This window comes from Ciconia boyciana, chromosome 14 (assembly GCF_034638445.1).
Source record: "Ciconia boyciana chromosome 14, ASM3463844v1, whole genome shotgun sequence".
Classification (NCBI taxonomy): Eukaryota; Metazoa; Chordata; class Aves; order Ciconiiformes; family Ciconiidae; genus Ciconia; species Ciconia boyciana.
Genome location: NC_132947.1, coordinates 1084876 through 1099953, shown reverse-complemented (window position 1 = coordinate 1099953; position 15078 = coordinate 1084876). Strand labels below are relative to the sequence as shown.

The window sequence follows — 15078 nt, the reverse complement described above, 5'->3', positions numbered from 1 at the left end:
GCACCGAAATTCCTTCCTCCGTTGCTGTGTTCCCGCCTCAGCGTCCCTTCGGCCGGGCGGGCCCGGCTGGGGCCGAGCAGCCGCGCAGCGCTCCCCTGGGGCGGAAACCGGGACCTTCAGGGTTCCGGGAGCGCGCGGTGCGTGCGGGCCGGGGCCGGGGCCGGGGCCGCCGCCAGGCCTCGGGGGGGCGGCGGCCCCTTTGTCCCGGCTCCATCCGGGCCCCGCCGGCGGCGGGAGGCGGCGCGGCCGGGGCCGGTCGCTACGGAAGCGCCGGCGTGGGGGCGGGCGCGAGCGTTGCCAAGGAAGTGCGTCAGGGCGGGGGGGGCGGGGCCGCGCCGCCGCTTCCGGTGCCGCGGGAGGAGGCGGCCGCGCGGCTCCATGGTGACGGCGCAGGTGAGTCCGGCCCGGCCCGGCCGCGGGTGCGTGGGCCCCGCCGCCGCCCGCGCGTGTGCGGCGGGGGCCCGCCCCGAGGAGCCGCCGTGGCCCGGGGCGCTCACCCGAGGGCCGGCCCGCCGGCACCCGCCGCGCCCCCGGCGCCGCGCGGGTGTGACAGCGCGGGGCAGCCGTGGCCGCCCCCGTTTGCGCGGGTGGGCACGGCCTCGCCTGCGGGGCTGTCGGCCGGGGCGGCGAGCGAGGGAGGCGGTGGGCCCTGCCCGCGGCCAGGCTGCCTTGTGGCGAGGCCGCGGGCGGGGGGGCCCCGTTTGGGCGGGTGGTCCCGTTTGGGCGCGTGCCCCCCCCGCCCCGTCGCCGCGCCCCCTCGGGCACGGCCCGCTGTCCCCGTCCCCCGAGCTGGGGGCCCAGGTGTCTCCGGGATCCCTTTCCCGCCGCGCCCGGTGTCGCAGCTGCGAGGGCGACGGGTGATGCTGGGGTGAACCCGTAACCAGAAAGGAACTCGGGGTCCCGGCTGCAGCGGGGGTCCCGTACCCGCCGCCTCCCCCGGGGAGGGGGCCCCCCGTGGGGTGCCGTGCTGGGGCAGACGGAGGTGACCACGGTAGGTGAGGTCGGGGCGCACAGTGCCCCGGCAGCGGAAGGCACGCTGTGCCAGAGGTGGCACATGCCGGCCCAGCTCCGGCAGCGGCAGCGGGGATGTCCTGTTCGGCCCGCGGTGCGTCCGGCGGGGAGGCGAGAGGAGAACGACAAGGGAAGAGACGGTTGGCTTACAGAGGAGTAACAGACACGAGCGACTAAGCCAAGACGTTACGAACCCACGAATATTTGAAAGATTTAAACTGCAGGAAAGCGATGGAATTTTTTTAAGTGGTACCTGGGGATGCGCGGAGAGACGCGAGGAACGGGTTTAGGCAGCGTGCCAACAGAATCTTCCTGAGATCTTTAAACTTAGGCCAGGAAGCGGAGAGGCCTCAGGACTTCAGCCTGCCAGAGGCGGACGGGATAAGTGATGCGTGCCCAGTAAGAGCGTAGCGTGCCTTGGGCACGGCCGGCCGAGCGTCGGGTCCTGACTCCTGAAGGTTTCTGACGAGAAGTGGTTACCTTAGCTTACATTCAGGTTGTGGCATTGCTTATTTTTTCAGTCAGAACCTCACATTAACTGCAGCAAACAAAAATGCTGTGATCTCTGCCCACTCTCCCCTCTCGGTCATCTGGAGCACATCTTCAAATGCATTCATCTCAGCCTTGACCTTGACGCTTAGGTACCTGGCCCAGGTCGCTTTAGGCTGAACTAATTTCATGGACGAAGGCCCCTCCCTGTAGCAGGAGAGCGAGTGGCACTGTGGCCTTCCCAGCTCTGCTGGCCATCCCTGTCTGGCCGCTCTGGGCAGCTCAGACACTGCCGTGGAGTTTCTGGGGAATACAAACACTAATTGGTTTTATTTTTCGGTTACGCACTTGGGTAAGTCTGAGAAGAAACATCATTTGTTATGCTTCCAGTAAACTTCACAGCAGCAGCTAAAATAATTGGAGACAAGTCGTGGTAGGTTGCTGTGCAAATAGCCCAAATCAGGGATGGAATAATTTATCTGTGACTATAAAAAGAGACTTGCTAGTGAAATGGGGAAAGGGTGTCAAAAGATTGTGAAGCTCACGTTGATGAGATACACCCAGAGGAGCAGCAAATACGCAACATAATTTTTCTTCGATGTATACCTCTGCCAAAGCTGTCACAGAGGGGACACGCTGGATATTTCACTTTTAACTTCCAGGTGAGCCTGTGGACGGCAATGTATGCTCTTGTAAAAAAGCAGTCTGTGTGAAGATTAACTTAATTCTGATCATTTGATGTTAGTCAGCATCACTTACAAAGCAGCACTTCTCATCAGAATAGTATTTCAGCTGTTAATTATATAAAATAAATCAAGGCTCTGCTTTTCAGAATTCATGCCTAATTTGAGTATTTGCCAATGTGACCATTCACTGTAATAAAGCAGATAAATGAAGCATCGGTTGTTAAGTGAACTTGTCCAAAAAAATTGGCTCCTGGGAACTTGAGCTATAGGAATACCTCAGGAAGGTGTGGAAGGGGAAGTGTGCATTTGCGTATACACCTATTCATGGTGATTAGAGGGAGAGATGCTTTTTATGCTTCTGCAAGGCTTGTCCCCATTTCACGTGTTCTTTCTCCATTGGTATTCTAGAATACGTGTTCCTTGTGAGTCAGGCAGTACAGTCGTCTTTATTTGGAGTTGTCAGTTAGGAAGGAAATGTTTTTATTCAGTAGCAATCCAAAATTCCTGTAGTAGTTTGAATTCACTGTGCAGGTGGTGAAGTGCTTCTTCTGGATGATTGTCCAGTTTGTCAATGCCACGCACGTTCCTCATCTTCCTCCTGGTAGCTACCGCGCGCTTTCACGGGAGTAGTGAGGACAAGGAGCTTCCCTTCACAAAACCAAGGAAATTCCGAAAGCCATACTGAGGTTTCCGTACAATTCTTAAACTTGTTTATTTGTTACTCTTGTGTTATTCTTTGTAGTGCAGATTGACAGTCTGGATTTTGGGCTAGAAATGTTCTGCTTCCTTTCTCAGTCCTCTCGCTCTGCTCCTGAAGTTCTCTGTCACCTTGTTTGAGAAGCTCTCCTGAGACATGCAATTACTGAGTAAAAAACAATTAGACAAAATGCATGGGTTGCTGCAGACCCAGCAGGTCAGACCCAGCTGCTGCCCAGCGGAGCAGCGAGAACGTCCTGAGGAGGCCAGACTGAATGCGTGCCAGCGCTACCTGGGGTTTCCAGTGTGTATTAGTTGTACATTTAGTTCCAGTTGGCAGAAGGATCTTGGAGCTCTTCCTGAAAGATATTTTTGGAAAAAAAAAAGCTTATTAGAAATCACACGGCGTTCCACAAGCTGTGCCGTTTAGATCTTCCGTGTAAGGCTGTCGCTTTAGCAGTAACACAGTCTTTTTGTTCTGTTTTAAATGGCAGCTCATTGTGCTAATGACTGGGGGATGCAACAGCGTTTCTTCCTCTCCACCCAGAGTCATGAAGGACTCGGATCTGTGAAGTGGGTTTATGGCAACGTGAGTTTAGGCTGATGCTGAATCTTGTAAACCTGGTTCAGCTGGAACACCAGAGCAGGAGCAAGGAGTGTGTTTCAGTAGGTCAGCGTGCTTGGGCAGAGCTGGCTTTTATGGGAAATCCTGGTAAAAGTATATTGCCAACAGAAAAAATAATAGCATTGATCTGTGTGTACGGTTGCGCTTGAAGTATCTAAAGCGAGTACGGTTGTCTTCAGCTTCCCCATAAAAACAGATGCGCGAGTTCTAGCTGAGGAGGACGCTGGTGTTGGTTTGCAGGATCCTTTCACAGAGGGCAGTCACATTACAGAAAGAGGAGGGTGGGCTGGAAGGGCTGAGTGCTTTATGAAATTTTTATAAGAATTGATATGAAAGGAGCTTAAACTCACCTTCAAAAGCCTGCGAAGGGCAAATCCTGGCAGGTGTCCACTTCACACCCTGATGTCCTCTGGTTGCTTGAGCATTAGACGAGGCCTAATGTAGGTTACTCCACCTTTACAGCTTTCCCTTCTGCTCCCTGCTGAATGCAAGCGGGGAATGCTGCTCTCTGTTTAAGTGTGCTGACGATACTTGTGCAAAAAATACAAATGCAAGATCCACATTGATCAGGACATTTGGAAGTGGAACAGAAAGACGAGGAGTTCTGGGGCCGTGGGTGTGCTGAGAGCGGCCGTCCAGCGTCAGGGGGGAGCGGCTGCGCCTCGCCTGGGTGTCCCCCGAGGCAAACACAGGACCAGGAGTGACTTTGAACGTTGGGGTGTGAAGGGCCTGAATTTACCGGGCTGCAGCAGTGGCCTTGGTGGGGGCACGACACAGACTGAACAGGCATCCTACGGCAGCACGCACCCGCGCCTCGCTGCAGTTAGGCAGTGGAAATATTCCTCTTTGTTGCCCACTGATTTCGGAGCACGCCCCACTGGGGTAATTCTCTCCCCTTGCTGGTTTGTTTTCCCATATTTGCAAGCGTTGGAAGACTGTGCTACGTTTGGCTGCTTTAATGATTTCCTTTGTAGCGAGCTAGATTGCAAGACTGGGTGAAAACTTCCGTGTAAATTATTTTCACTTGATTCTTGATAGAAAGGAAAGGTAACGTCAGTTTTCCCAAGTGTGGAAATGCAGACTATTCAGGGGATGCCTGGAAGTGGACAGACTATTTACTGATTTTATCTGGAATCCTCGCAGCTGCTGCAGCCCAATTAGGGATCTATTATTCTGTAAGGAGGCTTCTAGAAAGTGACTTTGAAAGTGTAACGCACAAGAGGAAAAAAGCATTTGGGTGGCATTCCAGGGAACTGCTGTCATTTAAGAAAACCCAGGCATAGGTTTTAAACCTTCTGTGGCAGGATGGTCCTGATGACACATCACATCACATCACGTGTGAGGGGATTGCAATATAAACATCTCAAGAATATGAGAAGATTTCATCAATACTTAGGAGGTGTAAGAAGAGGCGAGTCTGAAATACTGTATTTATAATTTACAGTCTCTCTTGAATTTTGGTAGGTAGGTGAAGCACTTAATCAAAGCACCTGACTGATTCCCTTTCAAGAGCCTGAACGATACGGAGAGAGCAAGCCTGTACTGGATTTTCAAAGTATGAGATTTAAAACAAAAAGCCTGACCGCAAAGGGAATCAATGGCAAAGTATTATATTATTTTTATAAGCAGTTTTAAAAGCATTATGATTATTTTTAAGTGTCAAGAAAAGGATGTCTACCAACTGTAAAGATGTGATTTGATGAAGATTTTTTGCAGCAGAGCTTGTAGAAATGATACCGTTTGATGGACAGGCTTTGGTAAAATAATACTGTCTCAGTTCAGGCCTTTCTAAAGTTTTCATGTTGCACCTTATTTTTATTCTTCAAAATCCCTCGCAACTTAATGAATGCAAAACGCTGCTCGAATAGATGAGTCGAATCTTTGGCTTTGTGAAAAATTGGCACCTGCAGAAAACTGCCTTCACATATTCCTCCTTTGTTTCTGTTTTAGGTTTCTGGCACGGGATCATCCACCGATCAGATCACACCAGCCACAGACCTGCTGTCATGTCTAAGTTAAAGAGCTCTGAGTCTGTTAGGGTGGTGGTACGATGCCGGCCAATGAATAGCAAAGAGAAGACAGCTTCGTATGAAAAAGTTGTTAACGTGGATGTCAAGTTAGGGCAGGTCTCGGTGAAGAATCCGCGGGGAACATCTCATGAACTGCCTAAAACTTTCACCTTTGATGCTGTGTATGACTGGAATTCCAAACAGGTTGAACTCTACGATGAGACCTTCAGACCTCTTGTGGACTCTGTCCTGCAAGGGTTTAATGGGACAATCTTTGCGTATGGGCAGACTGGGACAGGGAAAACGTATACGATGGAAGGGGTGCGTGGTGATCCTGAAAAAAGAGGGGTCATCCCCAATTCATTCGATCACATCTTCACCCACATCTCTAGATCTCAAAATCAGCAATACCTAGTTAGAGCTTCTTATTTGGAAATATACCAAGAAGAAATCAGAGACTTGTTATCAAAGGATCAGTCCAAGCGGCTGGAGTTAAAGGAGAGACCAGACACAGGTGTATACGTTAAGGATTTGTCCTCCTTTGTTACGAAAAGCGTCAAAGAGATAGAGCACGTCATGAACGTGGGAAACCAAAACCGCTCAGTTGGTGCCACCAACATGAATGAACACAGCTCTCGATCGCATGCCATTTTTGTGATCACTATCGAATGCAGCGAGTTAGGACTTGACGGAGAGAATCACATCCGTGTTGGCAAACTCAACCTGGTAGACCTTGCAGGCAGTGAGCGGCAAGCTAAGACCGGAGCACAGGGGGAAAGGTTGAAGGAAGCTACTAAAATCAATCTCTCTCTCTCAGCTTTGGGCAATGTTATCTCTGCCCTAGTAGATGGCAAAAGTACACACATTCCGTACCGGGACTCAAAGCTGACTAGGTTACTTCAAGACTCATTAGGTGGCAATGCCAAAACCGTGATGGTGGCCAATATAGGCCCTGCCTCTTACAACGTAGAGGAGACTCTGACAACACTGAGATATGCCAATCGTGCCAAAAACATCAAGAACAAGCCGCGAGTGAATGAGGATCCTAAGGATGCTCTGCTACGAGAATTCCAGGAAGAGATTGCTCGACTCAAGGCACAGTTGGAAAAACGGTCTATTGGCAAAAGAAAGAGGAGGGAAAGGAGGAGAGATGGTGGGGAAGAGGAGGAGGACACTGAAGAGGGGGAGGATGAAGGAGATGACAAAGATGACTATTGGAGGGAGCAACAAGAAAAGCTGGAGATTGAGAAGAAGGCTATAGTTGAGGATCACAGCTTGGTAGCAGAAGAAAAGATGAGACTGCTGAAAGAGAAGGAGAAGAAAATGGAGGACCTGAGGCGAGAGAAGGAAGCAACAGAAATGTTGAGTGCTAAAATCAAGGTAGAGTTCTTCCTTGTCATACTTTTTGAAAGCAATTTATTTAGGCTGTGGGGAGAATAGAGGGTTTCCCAATTTGGAAAGATATTTCACAAGAAGTTTCCAGGATAGCGATTTGTGTTTAGATTGGAAGATTTTAAAATAAACTCTTTCTAGACAGAAGTTGAAATTTCCACCATTAATTAGATATTTCAATATTCATGAGTTGTTTCATTGTTCTTATGTGCTGATCTCGTAGGATCTTACGCAATCAGCACAATAAAATGTGATGATACATCTTTTCATAAGCTGTAGCACAAAAAATGCTTCATGTCACAGATCATTAACAAGTTTTTTACAGAAGAGGACGCTTTTTGGTTCTCCAGCTTTGCCGTGCATTGCAGCAATGCGTAATTCTAAGCAAGTTACTGTTTCGTTAATCCCACAGTTTTATCGGAATTTTAAGAAATAGTAATTCTTGTAGCAGCTGACTTGAAAGAGAATGTTCAATAAGGGAGCTGCCCTGAAGAAGTTGTATCCGTAGGAGAGAAAGTTATATTCTGTGGCCACTGAGAGAAACTTATAACCTTGGTTTTTCCTTTCAGGCAATGGAAAGCAAGCTTCTGGTGGGAGGGAAAAATATTGTGGATCACACAAATGAACAGCAGAAAATCCTGGAACAGAAACGACAGGAAATCGCAGAACAGGTACAAGGAAGAACATTTGTTATTTTGTCTAAAAAGCCTAGCTGCAGAACTTTTATAAAACATTGTATCGGGAGAAACGATAAGAAAATTTGCCCAGGGTTAACCCTACAATTGGTTTGATGGCAATCATTAATCTTAAAAGAAGGGGGGAAGGGCTTGTGTCCTATTTGTCATTGTATGAAACATGTAAATAAGGTTTATAATAGTTTTCTTCCAGCTTTTCATGTTAAAGATTTATGTCCTATCATGATTGGAGCTGTCTGTAAGTGAAAAAATAATTGGAAGACCTCAGAGAGTGACAGTTTAGCTGTTAGCTGAAGGGAGGGATGTTTACTGTGTGCTGAAAGTTTCTTTTCTGTTGGTGATTCTTTAAGTGCAATGACTGGTACGAATTGATGAAAAAAAAAAAAGAATCTGAACACGACATTTAATTCCTTTAACTGAAGCTTGAGCACTTACTCACACTATCTGATTTTGGTAGCAACATAAAGACAAAGAAGAGTTAATGCTTCTGGTCTTTCTAAGGCAAGAGATAGGAAGAACTAGAAGCTAAAGCAAAAGCCCTGGAACCCAGGGAAGTAAAAACATCCTGAGCGTTAGTTTCATGTATCTCAGCCTGGAGGTGGCAAAGTAATTGTGGTCTTTAATATTATACGTCACGTTCTTCAGAAACGTCGGGAGCGAGAGATCCAGCAACAGATGGAAAGTCGGGACGAGGAAACACTAGAGCTGAAGGAGACCTATAGTTCTCTTCAGCAAGAGGTGGACATAAAGACCAAAAAACTCAAAAAGGTAAAAAGAAAATTATTCCATGTCTCGTGGGTTAGGAATAAAATCAACTCGTGTGTGAAAGTGAAAGGAACATTGGCAAGTTATGACTTTGGCTCTTGTTGTCTCTTCCAGTTATTCTCCAAGCTGCAAGCTGTGAAGGCAGAGATCCATGATCTCCAAGAAGAGCACATCAAGGAGCGCCAGGAACTGGAACAGACCCAGAATGAACTTACCAGGGAACTGAAGCTAAAGTAAGTCCCACCATTTCATTGCCTGCTATTAGCTATAACAGAGATGGTTTCTTTGGGTGGGGAGTGGAGGGACTGCATTGCACGTGCTTGTGGAACAAGATTTAAACATGAGAAAACCAAAACATTCCTCCTTTTCCAGGGCTGTATTAAGTCAGTGGGAGAGGAGCAGTGGCGAAAGTCATCTGCTAATTATGTTTCTTGTGTATTTCCCATTTTTGTGGCTGCATGTAGGCACCTGATTATTGAAAATTTTATTCCCTTGGAAGAGAAGAATAAGATCATGAACAGATCATTCTTTGATGAAGAGGAAGACCAGTGGAAACTGCATCCCATAACCCGTCTGGAGTGAGTGTACTCCTCATCTTTTCTTGAGATGGAATTATAGGTCACAGAAAACCCTCTAATTGCCAAGAACAAGGTACCCCAAAATAGGGGTTCAATTGGGGATTTAAACTGGCCCTCCAGAGTTCGTAACTTCTTGCTGCACAATAAAATAAAAAATTTTATTCCTCTTAGTAGGTTGAATAAAATAGGAATGTATGGTTAGGAAAATTCTTGGCAGATTAGGATTTTTCTTCTAGATGAGCCCAATAATTATATGTAAAATATATGTAATAGTGCATTCGCCATTAAAAAAGCAGTAAATTCCTGTCATATTTCTTTCCTGGTTTAGATAGGAAAGCTTTCATCATTATGAGAGCCGTGGCTAGATCCTGACTCTCTACACGGAAAGTTCTCTACAGCAAATTTAGAAAGCTGGGTGCAGCTGAGTGCAGCTGCGGTCTGTATAGTAAAAATAGGTAGCAATCCTCCCCTTCATGCAGGGAAGAGATGACACGGGATAACTATCTTATCTTCTTGTCTCTGACTGTAGAGAGCTGTTCCTGCAAATGCAGCCTAGGTAGTTTCTGCTCTCTTTAAATGTATTTCTGTGGGGAATTTGCAGATGTTTTAGCTCATAAACTCCAAGAGGAGTCTTTGGTTCTGGTGTATAATAGACCGAGTATCCATTTTTGTCTAGTAACCAGCAGATGATGAAAAGACCGGTATCTGCTGTAGGATACAAAAGGCCACTGAGCCAACACGCCAGGACGTCCATGATGATTCGTCCAGAGGCTCGGTACAGGGTAAGCCCAGATGTGGTTACAACCTTCGTGTGTTCACCCTCCTGCTCGGGGGAATGTGCATTTCAGAGGACTGTTAGTTCTTCTGTGGGATGTAAATTTTTACAGTGTCCTGCATACATTTATAAAGTACTTCAGAATAAGCTTCTGGAGGGAAAAGAAACAATTTGTGTGAAAAAGTGCAGGCTTTGATTCTGCTTTCACTGTCTCAGGCAGAGAACATCGTATTGCTGGAACTTGACATGCCCAGCCGAACAACGAGAGACTATGAAGGCCCAGCCATTGCTCCCAAAGTTCAGGCGGCTCTAGAAGCAGCTCTGCAGGATGAGGATGAGATACAGGTGGACGCTTCAACCTTTGAGAGCACTGCAAACAAAAAATCAAAACCCAGGTGAGTTGGACTTTTAGTAAGCAGACCAGCCAACAGTAGAGGTGCAAGTACAGTTGCTATTTGTCAGCACGTCTTGCCAGTGAAGTTAAGGCGAGCTTAGCTGTAAAGCAGAGAGAGAGAGAAAGGAACAGAGGACAGAAGTGAAAGCTGAGACTGATTAGAGAATAAATCCAGTCAAAAAATTCAGCTTTTGGAAGATTAATTTTGGTGAGTAACAGGTGACATTGTTGGGGCTTTTTGTTTATTTTTTCATTTTTACTTCTTCAGGCCTAAAACTGGAAGGAAATCAGGGGCATCCTCTTCAGCAGGCACCCATAGTTCTCAGCTCTACCCACAGTCCCGAGGGCTGGTTCCAAAGTAAAACCAGCAGTTCCTCTCCAGGGCGCCAACAGCCTTTGCCTTCCGAGAGCAGAGCCAAGTAAAAACCTGCAGAGAGAACTCCCAGCCAGCCTCCAGCCCCTTTCCCCTGGAGATGGCCTCTTTGCTGTTTAACTGACTTGTGCCAGTCCAGGTGCACTGAGCCACAGGAAGATACGTGCTTGCAATTCAGCATTTGGCCTCTGTGGGAAAGAGATTTTAGTTAGGAAATCAGAAATGCATGAGGTACGTTAAAGTGTATTAGAAGCAATGGGAAGCATGGGGATCACCTCACAGCATCACCGTCTCTCCTTCTGCACTAGCCCTTTTGCTGCACTGGGCTTTTTCGCTGTCGGGCAATAAGAAGACAGAGTTGAAAGTCATCTCAACAGAACCACCGCTCCAGAGCTCCATAGTGAGAACCAAATGAGGTTAAAAAGCAGAGGATCTGTTCAAACTTGACTAGGTGCATAGTTTTTCCTCTTCCTGCTTGAAAGACTGGCATCAACATTTGGGGTTAAGAAGTTGGTCTGAACAGGCAGGATGGCAGCGGTCAGCATGTCCTCACCACCAGGTAGCTGTGCCTCCCTTTAGAGCTGTAGGACAAAAAAGGGGTCTTGAAAACAACTTTGCGCTCTCTAGAAAGGAAGCAATAGAAACTGAAGTCCTTTCCTTGTTTACAGGCATAACTAAGAGCTTCTCTAAACTGACCTCCTACAGACCTCACCCCTACCAACAGGAACCACCTTGTCAAAGAATACATCTGCATACCAGTGCCAGCTCCACAGCTTTCTTCCTCTCTCTTGCCTCCATCTTTACCCCTGGCATTTCAAACCAGTGTCCATCCTGAGACTTTAAACTGCGGGATGGCGTACAACCATTTTCTCACATCTCCCGCTGTCGTGGGAAATGTAGCATTGGCTCAGAGCTATCTTCCTGGCGGGCTCACAGGGCTGACTCTGCTCTCCCCTGCAAGCTGGGCAGAGGGCAGAACACCGTCACATGGAGCTGCCTTTGGGTGCGCTCTTCTCGTAAGCGTGCTCCCTTCCCTGGGTGTCTAAGGAGGTTCAGCGTTCGGTACCTTTTGTGCCTCACCTGTTCCACATTAGAAGCTTTCCCTTTGCACCTCCCAGCCCATGCAGAGCCCGCTGGGAGTGACAGCACATGTAACCGAGTCTGGGTAATGGAATCTGGTGTTAATTCCAGGGGTTTGACTTTGAAAACAAGGGGGGAAGAACTCCTGCTTTTGATGGTCTCTTTGCAAAGCTGCCCTATGACTAAAGCAGGCTCCTGTAACGCTGCAGGCTGGTGTGGCAGGCTGAGGACAGAGTAAGGTGTCCCTGTCCAGTGTCTCACAGCTCACTGTAAGTTTTAGTTCACTGTATATTGAGACGTGGGATGTCACTTTTTCTGGTTGCTGTTGGCTGTCATCCTATGAACGTTTTTACCTATTTCCTCTCCCTCACTGATGACTTCCTCCAGACTGACATGTGTGAGTGTATGAGGACTGGCCTGGTTTTAGAAATGCTCTGATGTGTGGACTCTGCCTTGTGTGCTCGTTAAGTATCCGCTGAGTGATGTCACCCGGGCTGGAGAACTCCATTCTGGCTGACCCCCATGAGCAGAAGGAACCCAACGCTCAGCACAGCTCACCTCTGCATCTTGCGGGCATGGTGCCTCGGTGAGCCAGCTGCCCAGGTGGGCCCGGTTAAACGCTAACTCGGCTGCTTTGATTCATGGAGTGCTTTTCTGGACCACAAGATTAATATATATACATATATATATATATATATATTAGTTTTGGTGGAGGAAAGAGGAGTTTGCTTCTAATCGAGAGAGCAGGCATCTGACAAATTTCTTTCAACCTGAACATGGAAACCTGGCATAATCTTCCTTTTTATAAAGCACTGTTTATGTACAGAGAGCCTTTTAATTGGCTCTTGTTGCATAATATTATGTCACCTTCTCTTCCCTCCCCTCCCTCTTTCTAGCACATAATCTTCTGTACTTTGACATTTTAAAATATGATTGTATGGTGTAAGTGCTCAGAGAATTGAAATGAAACAAGGGGGGGGGTCTAAAACCTGAAAGAGCAACAAAGTCTATAACCACATATATGTGCATAGCAATGTACACATATGTTTTATGTGAATATGCATCCACAGACACATCTGTGTCTGCACATGCGCACACTTCCTCCGTTGCTACTATTCCATAGGGAATTCCGTATTAAACTCATATGCTGGAAACTCCCCTTGTGGCAGGACCGGTCCCGTGGAAATCAGAGTGCAGACCCGAACTGTTCTCGTTTTAGTGTTGATAAGCTAGCTGGTTAATACGTCAGAAAGGCTCTGCTTTTAATTCTGTAGAAATTCATTAGCAAGGTGAAAGAAATTCACTAGGGTGGAAAAAGAATAAAACTGCATATTTAGTCATTGTATTTAAATTGGAGCTGTGGTTGGAGATTCAGTTAGTGTATTCATGGGCAGTCTCAGATTGTTACAGAAGCTTTTAGATTCTCATTCCGATGGACTTACCCTCAACCAGATACTCAGTGGCACTGATATTAAGATAAAACACATTGTCTTAAGCTGTACAAAATGTACTGAGCTCTGGGTTGAAGTTTTTAAGAAACATTCCTGCCGCGTTTGCCCCTCTCTGAGTGTTATCTGAACCATCTGGGCTTCCTGCAGGTTAACGGCCAAAGACAGGAAATCCAGCCAACTCCTGGAAGAGGCCCTCGGACAGTGTGCGCCGTCATAGTTTCTTCGTAGGAATGTTTCACATCCTCCTCGTCTTTGCTCTGATATGTATAATGGGATCTTTTTAAAAAAAAGTGACACGCGGCAGAAGTCAGCCCTTGGCTCTGGGAGCAAGCACTGCGTGACACTGAAGCATAGGAATTAAAAGCACTTTCTTAAAATCCTTAACATAGGTCTAGCGCCTTTTTAATTGCATGCTGCTTGAATCTTCTAAAACATATACCTCTGTCAGCATCTCGGGCTACGCTGATGCATTATACAGATCAGATCAGACTTGCGTTCAGTATTTTTTTAGGTGTAGTAAGTCTGCCTTCACTGAACATAGAGTGCTTGCCGAGTTTCAGCGAGACACTTGCAAACCTGGATCTGTCCTCTCTTCTGTCTGTAATGGTTAACGTGCACCAGGCTTTGAACGCTTCAGTGCGACTCCCCTGGATCTGTTTCTGCTGTGTTAAAACACAGATCGGAAAAGATAACCTGCAAAAGCCGTAATTAGATGCAGAGATGGAACTGAAATGAGAACGCTGGTCCTGTCTGTGCTGCACGGTGCAGCGGTGGGTTTAACTCTGTGGTCCAGGCGCTTATTACCTTCTTCAGGCCCTGTTCTTTTTGAAACGAAGTGCCCGAGGGTCTCCCCGCGGGCACGGCTGTCCATGAGAACTCACAGCTCCTTGGAGATACACTGATCTCCACCTTCTCTTAGGTGATCTGTAGACAAAGAACCTGTCAATAGTTCTGTCCATAGTTTTACAGCTTGTATTTATTTGTATCATCTCTTTTGTCTAGGAATGTAAAGTGACCCTAAAATGCAATGTGTAATAAAGTCAATAAGATTTATTGCATCTCTTGAATCGCGCCCGTTTTTCATTCTTAAATTTTAAGTAATGGCAGGGATCATTGACTTCATGTTTTACAAAGGTTTATGTTATTTTTCTTCCAAAAAAAAAAAAAAGTCTCCGGGCAAACTAAATTATTATTAAGCGGTAAAACGTAAGTAAGAGTAGAAGTGCCTAACGCTGTGCTGCCGTCTGGCACACGGCCTGGCGGCGGCACCGCCTTCGGGGACGGCGGCGCTGGAAGGGCCCGGGCCGGGGTCCCCCTCGGGGGCGGCTGAGCCAGGCGGGCCTGCAGCCCCCGGTGCTCCTCACTAGAGGGAAGCAGCGAGGGCGGCGGCGATAACGGGCGCGCAGAAGGAACCCTATATCCAGGGCGGTTCGGCTCCCTGGGGAGAAGTAACCTCAGGGCATAACCCGGGTCCTGAAACGCGAAGAGCCGGAGCCCTCAGCCGGGGAGCAGCGAGAGGCCGCGGCCGCCCGGCCAGAGGCAGGCGGGGGCCGACATCTTCCCTCCTCTCGCTCCTCACAGCGGCCGCCCCCCGCCCCCCCAGTTTGCCGGAGCCCGCTGTGCCGGGGCCGAGGACGGCGGTCACGCAGCGGCCTCCCGGCCCAGGTGGGGCCGCTCCTCCCGCCGCGGCCCGGGGGAAGGAGCGGGGCTGCCATGAGGCGGGGGGCGACGGCAGCGGCTGGTCCCGCCATGCCGCGCGGCGCGGGCAGCGCCCGCCGGGAGCTGTAGTGCGGAGGCGGGGCCGCGGCGGAGGTGGCCGCGGGGACTACAACTCCCGGCAGCCCTTGCGGTTTGTTTTCCTTCAAACGGGGCCCAGGCCCGCCGCCAGCCTCGCGCGCTTCGACCCCGCCCCTTCGGTCGCCGCGCGCGGGCCCCGTCGTGTCCCGCCGCGGCCACCGTCGACGAGCCCCGCCCCCTCCCCCCCGCTCCCAGCCCTTTGACCCCGTTGTTATGTCGGGCCCGAGCCGCCGCCGCCGCCTCCCGTAGCGCCCGGAGCCGC

General features: G+C 48.8%; 1 protein-coding gene across 5 annotated transcripts; it reads left to right on the top strand.

The window, feature by feature from the left end:
• The first annotated feature begins 334 nt into the window (after positions 1-334).
• On the top strand, positions 335-14077 carry KIF3B (kinesin family member 3B). 5 transcript variants are annotated; one of them, XR_012045120.1, is made up of 10 exons: positions 335-393; positions 5458-6896; positions 7478-7579; positions 8249-8371; positions 8483-8601; positions 8833-8946; positions 9623-9728; positions 9938-10116; positions 10384-11047; positions 11157-14077. XR_012045120.1 is itself a non-coding variant. In XM_072878974.1 (10 exons), the coding sequence occupies exons 3-10, from the start codon at positions 5514-5516 to the stop codon at positions 10475-10477; spliced, it is 2220 nt and encodes a 739-aa protein (XP_072735075.1). In that variant the 5' UTR covers positions 363-393; positions 4972-5062; positions 5458-5513; the 3' UTR covers positions 10478-14077. The 5 variants fall into 5 exon arrangements, 4 of the variants coding, with proteins under 4 accessions (XP_072735076.1, XP_072735073.1, XP_072735075.1 ...); XM_072878974.1 differs by adding an exon at positions 4972-5062 and having other exon boundaries at positions 363-393; positions 10384-14077; XM_072878975.1 differs by lacking the exon at positions 10384-11047.
• Positions 14078-15078: the final 1001 nt, after the last annotated feature.